Source organism: Alnus glutinosa, chromosome 11 (genome assembly GCF_958979055.1).
Source record: "Alnus glutinosa chromosome 11, dhAlnGlut1.1, whole genome shotgun sequence".
Classification (NCBI taxonomy): Eukaryota; Viridiplantae; Streptophyta; class Magnoliopsida; order Fagales; family Betulaceae; genus Alnus; species Alnus glutinosa.
This window is the reverse complement of record NC_084896.1, coordinates 24218080-24229758: the sequence shown is the minus strand read 5'-3', so window position 1 is coordinate 24229758 and position 11679 is coordinate 24218080. Positions and strand designations below refer to the sequence as shown.

At 38.5% G+C, this 11679-nt stretch overlaps 1 protein-coding gene across 1 annotated transcript; it reads right to left on the bottom strand.

Annotated features, from left to right (window-relative positions):
• Positions 1-2903: 2903 nt before the first annotated feature.
• LOC133881744 (probable E3 ubiquitin-protein ligase RHY1A) lies at positions 2904-7097 on the bottom strand. The gene is made up of 3 exons (XM_062320764.1): positions 6457-7097; positions 4562-4740; positions 2904-3506 (listed from the first exon to the last, which is right to left on the bottom strand). The coding sequence occupies exons 1-3, from the start codon at positions 6655-6657 to the stop codon at positions 3071-3073; spliced, it is 816 nt and encodes a 271-aa protein (XP_062176748.1). The 5' UTR covers positions 6658-7097; the 3' UTR covers positions 2904-3070.
• Between the last annotated feature and the right edge of the window lie 4582 nt (positions 7098-11679).

The window sequence follows — 11679 nt, the reverse complement described above, 5'->3', positions numbered from 1 at the left end:
GGGTTATATGCCACTGAATTTTGGTTGCGTCTAGGGTAATATGAAGGTAACATCATATAAGTATATTCACTATAGCCAAAATATAAAAAAAACAATTTAATTTTTTTTTTTTATATATAAGTAGGAAACATCCAAAATTATATGGAGTGAAGACTTGAAGAATTAACGTGGAGATATTAGCAACGTAGTTAAAAGAAGTGTCTTAATATTTTCTAAAACCCATACCTCCATTAGTTTTTGGCGATTTACACTACAATTTCCACATTGATTTACTTGATAATTGATAATCCATAATCGAGTGGTAGGATTTGAAGAGAGTGTCGATTTGAGAGTACGAATGTTACTTGATTTTTCTACGAATGTTACTTTTTCTTTTTTCTTTTTTCTTTTTTTTTTTTCTTTTTTTTTTTAAGGAAAGATCAATCTTTCATTAGTCAAGATAAGGGTACATAACAATACATCATAAAAGTGTACATACAACACCACAATAGAGGTGTATACCCCACTTGAGCCAAATTAGATTCAGACTCCAACAAACAGTTGTTAACAAAGAAACCTAGCCAAATAGAATGATGTCTACTGCGTTGACATAAGGTCTAACTCCTTGATTTGGGAGTAGGTCAGCCATTTTGGGCAAAAATAAATGATTAGGTTAATATAAGCACATAGCAAACTGTAGAAAAAAAACACAAAACAACCTAACAACAGAACACCAACACAGAAAACTGGCATCGGAAGCGCTGTCGCCGGCGCGTGGACTACACGCGCCACCACTAGGGACCTCCCTCTTCAACAGATGACCGCCAAAGACACCCGAAACACCGAACACCACTAGCCGCACCCTGGAAATCATGTCGTAGCCCTCACGCACTGGTACAGGGAGAGACCTCCCTGGCGCATGCTAGCCACGCGCTGAGCAGAAACGCGCGACACGGCCGAAGCTGGGGGCTGCTGTATCGGAAGAGGTCGGCGACACCGTGAAGAGGTGTGTGTCTTGATAAACCCAGCCGAAGTGAGTAGATCTGACTCTAAAGAAAACACCAAGGAAGCACGGTCAGACACTTTGACGTAGACACACCAAGAAGCCGCTCCCTAACACCAAAACTCCCATGCAATCTTCTGTCAAGGGACAACAACCACCGCCAGAAAACCGGGGGGACAAAAATCCCACAACCCTAATAGCTTGAAGACACCTAACCTTTATAACAACAAAACAAAGAAGAACTAAAACTCCCTAGCCCAAGAAGAGCTAAGGGAGAACCACCACCGGGAGGGAAAAGGCGCATAGCGCCCCCCCCCCCCCCCCAACGAAACAAACGCCTCGAAAACGCTCTCTCTAGAAACTCTCAGGACCTTCTCTCTCTAAAACTTTTTAATTCCCTCAATACTTGGTTCACGTTTTTTTTCTACGAATGTTACTTGATTTTTCTCAAAACCGCTCATTTCATGGTGGGATGAATCCAAGCCAACCGCCGTGTTATTCATATGTGGCTTAAAGGTTGTTGGAAAACAAAAGCGTTTATCATTCAAGTTTCAAAAGAAAGAATGGTTGGATAAAGTGACATGTGTCATCATACTATTGGTGATGACGTAGCACACTAATGGAATCCGTCAATTATTTTGACGCAATTTAATTGCAGTGACTAAATTATTATTTTGGCCTACTCTGATAACTTTTAAATTATTTTTTATATCAAAATGAGTGATTATAGTTTAGGCCAACTATTGTGACTGATTTTTCATTTATCCCTTATTTTTATACCTTTTATTTTATTCTTTATTATTGTTTTTAACAACACATAAAAGAATTATATGTTGTAAAGATATATTTCAATTTAATAAACTAAATTAAAGAAATTTTCTTTAACTTAATTTAAAAAAAAAAAAAAATTGTTCTTTTGTAATTGAGGACGTGATAACCAGAATTTGAGGTTAAGTTAATATTTGTCTTTTAGGTCAAATCAATGGATTTTGTTTTAAACTTTTTTAGAATTCAATGAATTCAAAGTTATGACTTATAATCCCATGCTTTTTAAAATGATTTTCAACTTATAACCGAAGTATTTCTCCATAATTGTTGATTTCCAAATTATTGTTGTAATCTCTCTTCTTCTTAAGTTCTTAACCATAGGAAGTGAAGACAATTAATTGACTTTTAACTCAATCCCATTTTTGCTCTACTTATTAGGGTGGTGTGATGTTTGCCACGTATCATCTTTAGTTATCAATCCTGTGCTTTATCACTTACCAAATATGAACAAGAAGACTTCTACCTTGTTTAGAATTGCATTAAGGAGCGAGAGAGCTAATGAAATTAGCTAAAAAGTAGAGTCCTAACTCTTTGATGTGGAGGGGGGAGTAGCCGGTTTTAGACTTCACCTTTCATGAAACAAATTTTGAGAGATCTACTCCTCCCTCCTCTCTCTTTCTTTTTCTACTCCTCGCTCCTACCCTCTTCCTCACATTCTCGTTTTTTCTTTTGTTTGTTATTTTTAATATATAAAAATTAAAAAGTTGTACTAAGCAAAAATAAGTTTGTCGGTAAAAAAACTAAAAAGAAAACTACACTTCTTTGACTTTTTTTCTCTAAAAAAATAGAAAATTACGTTTTAAAAAAGAGCTCAAAAATAAAAGTCTTTTTCTAAAGACAAAAAACTCTACCAAAATTGTAAAGGAAAACTTGAAACCCATTGAACCACTTGCAGGACAAGCGAAATCAATTTACCAAAAAGTCATTCGCCTGAATTATGTGGAAATAATTAGGTTTTGAATTTCATGTCTTTCCTGTAGCGAGAACATTTTGGGCACTATGATTCGAACCACCCATGTTTGATCCATTTTTACCCTCTTTACGTCTTCTACAAGAATCGAGAAACAACGTAAACATGGATTCCAACTTCACATTCAACAAAATTAAACAAGATTTTTACTTGAGTTATGTATGTAAAACATGGATTCAAAACTCAGGAAATTTTCCCCGTGTACAACAAAACAGTAGATACAAATACAGTATGGTTTAGTCAAAATACCAAAACTTTCACGAGTGTAAGTAAAAACACCTTTGTAAAATCTACATCTTCTTTACAACAATACCTCTACGGCAATATGGGCAGTCTCCGCAAGTTCGGACCCAGGGATCCAAGCAGGCGGAGTGAAATCTATGCCCGCATGGCAAGCGTACAAGCTCATCTCCCTCCAAGAGAGTCTCCAGACATATACTACAATCCTGTGAAGCTCTTGGCGCTGCTCCTTCAACCGGGCTGCTAAAAACCTCCACGCGTAAACAGTCCAGAGCCTCCTGAGTGAGACCGGGTGGCTTCTTCTTTGATTCTTGCAATAGTTGCAGCCTCTCAATTTGGGAGGTCAAATCAGTAATGATTGAGCTTCCAGGCTGACCTGTCGAGATTTGAGTCCTCGCGTCCCGAACTACCTCAACCAGCCCTCTTATATCATCTTCAAGTAATGATTCAGCACGAGAAATGTAAGATGAAGGTCTACTGCTTCCCCTAAATAAAAAGCCAAACAAAACAGAGAACCGCTTTTATTTTAAACCAAGGACAGTTGAGACAGATCTTTGCATTCAAAATCGTTTCAAAAGTAGCCTAGACCATAGTACTATGTAAAGGCTGCAAAGTAGTAGCAGCAGGCTAGCAGCAGTATTTCACAGCAAATGACAATTTATTATATGCAAACAACTCGACAAGGACTTTAGAGGTTCAAGATACAGGAGAAAATCAGGAAGAGAAAGGAAATTAAGACAAAATTCAACAAAATTAAAATTTGAATGAGAAACACAATGGATGATTGAAGAAGCCATTTTTTAGGGTACTTGGGAATTTTTTTTATCAATTTTGTTGTCAATATTGTAAATTTTTCATAATGTAGATTGGTGTTACATGTGCAAATAGAATAGGGAGACAGTGGATCATCAAATTCTTCACTGTGACATTGCTAGGGGAATGTGGAATCTTGTGCTTTGTTTGTTAGGGGTTACGTGGGTCATGCATAGGATGGTGGATGAATTATTGCATTGCTAGAAACTGCATAACACTGTAACAGTAATATTTGGATAGTAATTCTTTTGTATTTAATGTGGCATCTTTGAAGAGAAAAGAACGGATTAGCTTGAGCTAGAGGAACTTTTGCTTAAATAATGAAGGAACCAGCACCCCCTACACTCTCTCTTAGGCTTGTGCGGCTACCTTCGGGTGTTGAAAAACATTGATTTCCAATGCCAAGCTACTTTTGGTAGAATTTCACTTTTGAGGGATGTGAGTTACTAGTAATGAGGATGAAGCTCTTATTCTTGAGGTCTCTTTATGACTGGACGGCAGTAAATACTTCATTCTCCTTTCTCATTTGTTGGAATTCATTGATCTTATCAATTTAAGATGCTAGCTTTCCTTTTCTAATGTCTCTCTCCTATACATCCCATGCACAAGGTTTGTGCCCCTTATTGCGCCTTTTTAATGAAATTTGCTACTTACCAAAAGAATCCTCATTGGATATCCAAACTCACCCTAGAAAAATTACAAACATGCACATGGCAGTAATCACTGACCTGTTTCCAGAAAGAGGCACCCCTCTCAACCTCTCCAGAAGCCTTGCCCTTGCAAGTACCACAGCCCCAGGAAGCCTTTCATTCTCAGTCAATCTTGGCCTACTTAAATTTTCTGTGTTGGCACTGTTGCTTGAAACAAACTGACTCGTACTTTGGTCAAGTCGAACTGATGCACGCTCCTTAGCAAGGCAAGAGAATATACAAATTAGGGGAAATAAAAGCATGAACCTCCAGGCACTCAACCACAAGACAAATATAGATTTTCAACTTTAAGCTTTTATCACACATGCAAACGCATTTCAAACGCTATTATGACAAAGTATTTCAGGTTCATTCTATGGGACGTTCAAGAACCCTTTTTTTTCACTTGAAATACACTTCAAAAACAAAGATATCCGCCAAACATTGGGAAAAAAGCAATAACATTCATAGCCACCCCCCTGAAGACCTTAATTATAGGAGATAATGGAGGAAACAACGAAAGTCAAACAAGAGTCTCAAACAACTAGATGCAATTTCTCTTGCATTTCACTCGAAATATGTATATGAACAGGAAGGAAAAAGAAACTAGAAAGAGAACCAGTTCATTTATTCCATGCCACCTATCTAATTTTATGTGTTTCCCCCCTAAAAAAAAAAAAAAAAGTTCCTTAGGCCCACATAATATTGTTGAATATATAAAATTACAACACAAGTTCTCAAGACTTATTGGCATGTGGTGCACACACGTGTGCCTTGTGCGGCAGCATATAAAGTGTATGGACTTTGTATAAATATACAACATCCCCGCCCCCTCTAGTCTAGGTTCTCTGTTAAATCAACTAGATCTACTTCCACTGATCAAATTTTCTCCCTTTTGTTTTTGCAATTTAATGTTTCTTATGCTATTTTTTTTTTCTCTTAAGAAAGGCACAAAAGCTTTTTATAGATGACACATAAACCAAATATACCAAGGCGAAACAAAGTGCAAATTGCACGCACCTGCTTATGCTTGTGCTCTTGAGGCAAATACATATGCAGACATCTGCTTGTTTTCATAGTCTCAAGAGATTCTAAATGCCCCAGCCTAGACATTTTTCCGAATACCCTAGTAATGTCTACCCTAGTTTAGATTCATGCTTAGATTAGATGCACATTAAACAAAAAGGCTATACTAGCAATATCTACCCAATTTTTATGTCAAATTCTAACGACTTGACACAACTGTTCACATTTGAAAAATTAAAAAATAAATAAATCAAGGAACATTAATTCAAGATAAAATCCTCACAGAGTTGAAGGCTATCATGTTTAAGTCTCTTTATGTTTGGATGGTTGCCCACAATAGTTCTTGCTTTTCTAATTTTCTAGAATTTTAAGATTTGTCTTCTTCTTCTTCTTCTTCTAGCTAGTTGGGTGTCTCTCTTATACACTGCCCGCTGCTGCGCTTCTAATTAAATTTGAATTACTTATAAAAAGATCAAATCCTCATAAATCAGCTAAAACCTGAATTTTTCAAACTATCTATAAGCTCTATATGGTTGCTCAATAGTAAAGGGGGAAAAATCAAAATCTTGAATGTTTCTAAGAAAGATAAGAAATGAAAAGAAATTCAAAATTTTGACCTCTAGTTTCACAAAATTTGGAACACAAAGAAAAATGGAATTGCAAGCTCCACCTGCACTAAACCTGATACAATTACACACACGCACAAACACAAACATACATATTTGTAATTCTACCAAATCGAGGGATAATCCAATTGTGCAAAGCAACAATTTCCACGGAACCGAGCCTAATTAGTTAAATTTATATCTAATTTCACATTTAACTTAAAGAATGAAAGAATATAGAAATATAATTCCCCAAATTCTGACCAACCAAAGGGAAAACCTGTAAAACCTATGGATTTTTACCGCGTGATGCGACACGTGCGGGGATCGCCGGAGAGGATCGCCGCCGCCCAAATCACGTCGATGATGATGAGGAGCGTGAGAATTGCAATGATGGCGACGATTACTATGGCTATACTGAGAACTCCGATCGAACCCTAGATCCGGATCGCTCCGGCCCAAGCGAGACCTCCTGGTGTAGAATAGCTCCGACGCGCTCGTCATGCACTGAGCTCACCTCTCTTTCCCTGTAATCCTCTCCGATTCCTCACAAAGCAAAATGCAAATTTAAGCGCTTATAGAGAGGCAGAGAGATGGCAACTTGGGAAGGTTACTGAATGCTTCGAAGAAACGCGAGGGAGAGAGCTTGGAATGTGAGAGCGAAGTTGAAGGGGGGGCTTCGGAGAAATGCAAAGAGAGAGAGAGAGAGTTCAAAAGCGTTTTGCTTTATATGAGGTTGAGGATTCAAGAAGAAAACGCCGATTGACTTGACGGTTTTGCTTCGTGCGAAAGAATGACGTTTGTTTGCTTTGACGAACGGTTCAGGTGGTCACGACACTGGATTGGATCGGATTAGCTTTCGTTTATGCCGCGTTTGGCAAGAGGAAAAAGTTGGGAGAGGGGGGAGAAGAAAGAGGAGACAGGGGGACGATGTTCAAAGCAAACGGGGTGTTAAGAGTGAGCATCCGAAATGGACCAATCGTATATAAATTTCCTCAAATCACTTTCACATTAAAATATCGGGATTTGTCACCATAACATTTTTGTTTTTTGTTTTTTTTTTTGTTTTTTTACATCATTTATAAATAAATAAAGAGGAGGGTTACAAGGAACAAATAGATCAAAAGAGATGGGTTCCCTAACAATAAATTCAAACAAAATTAACAGTGCCAGATTTGGAAACAGCAAAGATGTAAAAACCGTCTCAATCCTCTAAACTTTAGGCAAAAGCCAAGAAATAGGTCGCATAAGGCGGTATAGGCACCAAAATAGATAAAGATTGAGGTATGACTCTCATAAGACTCTTCAACCATACTCGATCCCTCAATAAGGGAGACATGAGCAGGCCTGACCCTCGAGAGACCTTTCAACCCTACTCAAGCGAGTAGGAGCATGACCTTTACGAGACATTTCTACCTGTTTGAGTTGGGGCATGACCCCTGAGAGATTCTTCAACCCAACCTAAACGTCTGCTATGTAAAGTACACAACCCTCTTTTGGGGTTGAGGGTGAGAGGCACTACGACATTTGAAACAAAATCTCAAAAAACAAGTTCCTATCACAAGATAAAACAACAATATGTAGGGAGACCAAAACTCAAAAACAATAATAACATACAAAACAAATCCCAACAACAACAAAGCCTGGAGGATGTTGGAGACAGGTTGTGGCGGAGGAAGATAGCTTGACCTGGGTGTGGAGGCCACACAACGACACGTGGATGAGGAAAGAGAAGCGGGTGGAGGTTGTGCACAGAGCGAAGAGGCCGAAGGGGGAGAATGCAAGGAGCGTTGGAGAGTGGCGACTGGCTTAGGTGTGCAAACCACGTGCTGACGCATGGGGGCCTAATGGAGACGAGGATAACATAAGGGTGGAGTGAAGAGGCCGAAGGAGAAGGTGGCAGGATGTGTTAGGTGGACAGACTAGCGAGGAGAAGCAAATATAGTTTTTGGGAAACTATATCAGAAAAACCTAGCATCCTGAGGAGCGGCCATCGGTGAGTGATGATTGGAGAAAGGGGTGGAGGGGAGGCTAGCTATGACGGCTACAAAGAGGAGGGCGGAGAAAAAAAATCAAGAAAACCACCGGAAAAGGGAGCCGACTCTTTGTCGAGGCAAGGAAAAAAAAAGTGAAAAAGAGAGGCCTCATGATGAAAACGTGGAGGACTCTAGACATGGGTAGTTGGACAGTTGTAGTTCATGGCCACGTGAAGGACTATCTAGACATGGGTAGTGGTGTATTGCAGTTATTCATGGGTAGTTATTTAGTGCATGGGTAGTTTAATATGTTAGTGGGTAGTTTAACATGTTAGTGGGTAGTTTTATTCTCAGTTACGTAGCTCTAGTATAAGATGGGTTCTATAATGTGGAGAAGAGATTATTGAATATTGTATTGACATTTGTCATTTGGGATTTGTATCCAACCCTAAGTGGATTCATTTGTGGTCTCTCCTACCCGAAAGGAGTTCATTATCTATCAAATATCTTTAATTCTGTTCAAATTATCAAGAGTTCCTATCAACTTGGTATCAGAGCCGTTCCACCATTCAAAGCATGGCTACCAACAAGGATCGCATTGAGAAATTGGAATTAGAAATTCAGGATCTGAAAGAAGTAATGCAGAAGATGAATACATAATCACAGTCCAGCTTTGCGGAGCGTAAGGAACTCTTCTTCAAGGGTTTTGAACATGGTGAATCATCAGCAGACAAAGGAAACGGATCATTTATGGGTCACGGAAATCATTCTTCCGGGCACTCGAATGGTTCTAAAGGATCGAGTAATTTCACTAAGTTGGAGTTTCCTCGGTACTCGGGAGACGACCCCAACGTGTGGCTGAACTGGGTAGTTCAGTACTTCAATTATAAGCAGATACCGGAGGAGCAAAAGGCATCCCTGACAGCCTTTCATCTCGAAAGTGAAGCCAATCAATGGTAGCAATGGGTTCAAAATTTGTACAAGGAAGAACAAGTACCCATCACATGGGACGCCTTCGAACAGGAGTTGCTAATTCGATTCTGTCCTACCAAAGTCGAAGATTATGACGAGGCACTTTCAAGAATCCAACAAGAAGGGACATTGCGGGATTATCAACAAGAATTTGAGCGTTTGGCAAACCGGGTGGTTGGGTGGCCACAAAAGGCACTCGTGGGAACATTCCTTGGAGGGCTAAAACAGGATATTGTATCTGCTGTGCGAATGTTCAAACCGAAGACCCTTTCGTGACGCCATTGAGTTAGCACGCATGAGAGATGATAATCTCTCTAGAGACCGGAAGATTGCAAGTGGTGAAGGGCCAACTGTGTCGACAAATTCAGCCGGGTACTCAACACATACTACACACCCATATTCATCGGGTGCTGCCAAGAAACTGTCTTGGGAAGAGATGCAGAAAAGAAGGGAGAAAGGCCTGTGTTTCGGTTGCAATGAAAAATTCACACCGGGACATCGTTGCCAAACACCTAAAGCTCTCTCTATTGAGGTTTCTGCAACAGAGGAAAGGTTTGAGGAGTTCGAAAATGGCGACACCAAAATTGTTGGTGGTAAGCACGGAACCGAAGAGGTTGAACCTCTCATCAATTTCTCCATATGAACCTTGAGGACAAGGTTCTTCTTCAAGGTGGGGCGATTGATGAAAACGTGGAGGACTCTAGACGTGGGTAGTTGGACAGCTGCAGTTCATGGCCACGTGAAGGACTATCTAGACATGGGTAGTGGTGTGTGCAGTTATTCACGGGTAGTTATTTAGTGCATGGGTAGTTTAATATGTTAGCGGGTAGTTTAATATGTTAGTGGGTAGTTTTATTCTCAGTTACGTAGCTCTAGTATAAGATGGGTTATAGAATGTGGAGAAGAGATTATTGAATATTGTATTGACATTTGTCATTTGTGGTTTGTATCCAACCCTAAGTGGATTCATTTGTGGTCTGTAAAAGCTCAATATTTATTATATTTTATTGTGTTGAGAAGGACTTACCTCAAATTTATTTTTCTCCAGTTTTCTGTTTCTCTAATATAATGCTACGTTTGTTTGGGCGTAAAATATTTTTTGAAAAATATTTTATGTATTTTTCGATGTTTGGTGCAACCGAAAATGTTGGTCAACGAAAATCATGTTTAGTTTGACCGAAAAATCCTCTTTAAACTCTTCATTATTGCATGTATGTTTGTGGAAATTTGCCACCATCGGGCATTGAAGTTTATTAGTAGCCCAAATTTGCCCCCGAATGTCCTGGGATTTTGGTATCCCATCTCCGAAATCCGGCTACTAGATTCCGGCACCGGCCGAATTCCCGAAATCTGGCAATTCGTGCCGGATTCTAATGAAACTAGCTGAAACTTGGCCACTTGTATGGATTCCAACAACCCATATTCCGGCGAAATTGGCCGGAATCTAGCATAATACAATCGGAATAGACGAAATCCGGCACTTTGTGATTTTTTTCGCTGGAATCCAACAACCCAGATTTCGACGAATATGGCAATTGTTGTCGGATTCCGGCCTCCATTGTCAAAATCTGGAAACAGTAGCAGTCGGAATCCTTCCAACCAGTGACACTGAATCTTGCCAGTGCTGCTGGATTTCGGCCACCATCGCCAAAATCTCGTCACTGATGGTTTTTCGTATGAACCAAACACCGGAAAATATTTTCATAAAAATTATTATTATTATTTTTTTTCTGAAAAAATATTTTGTTAAAAATATTTTACGTCGAAATAAACGGAGCATAAAATTTATTTTGATTGTGCCACGTTACTTATATGTAATATGAGTATCCAAAATAAAACGAAACATTTTATTCTACTTGCACCCAATCACCCACTCTTTGACTCAGTTAGGGTTGACAATTCATATTGGCAAGTTAGATCGACTCACGGATTAATCTAACATGGGTCAATCCGAACTCGATACATTTAGTTAAATGTGTCACCCCTAAACTTCGATATAACCCATTTGAATTAGCAGGTGACATGTCACTACTTGCTAACCTGTTTAATAAACAGGTCATGATGAGTTGACTTTACCCAACTAGCATACCTCATTTAATAAATATGTCATGTTTGGTTGACTTAAACACGAATTATTTTGACCTATATATAAATTTAAGTAACAAAAAAAAAATTGATAATTTATATGAGTTTATGAATTTTAAAAATAAATTTTAACATTTTGAGGTTTTTTTTTATTTTTTTTATTTTTTGAAAGATATAATTTAATTTATACGAATTATAAAAAATTGTTACTTCTAGATTCAGCCATACAACTTTTTTGTTTTTTCATTCTCCTCCGTACCAACCCCTGACGCCATTGAATCGTGTAAAACTATCGAGTCAACTCAGTTTGGTTGGAATAAAATGTGATAGACTCGACAACGAAGTGGATGGATTGTTAATAGAGGTTTTTGTTGTCATTTCCTTGCATTTTCTTTTTAGTAAATTTATCATTAAATTTGTAAAATTTACACGTGTCTCATAAATTTAATTGTAAATTTAGGCATTTTTTTATACGAAAATGGACAAAAATTAT

Excerpts from the sequence above, each read along its gene's own strand:
- LOC133881744 (XM_062320764.1), bottom strand. The coding sequence starts at position 6,657 with ATGACGAGCGCGTCGGAGCTATTCTACACCAGGAGGTCTCGCTTGGGC. Across the intron at positions 4,741-6,456 it reads CGCACGTGTCGCATCACGCG|GAGCGTGCATCAGTTCGACT; the intron begins GTAAAAATCCAT and ends TGCCTTGCTAAG. Across the intron at positions 3,507-4,561 it reads GTGCCTCTTTCTGGAAACAG|GGGAAGCAGTAGACCTTCAT; the intron begins GTCAGTGATTAC and ends CTTTTTATTTAG.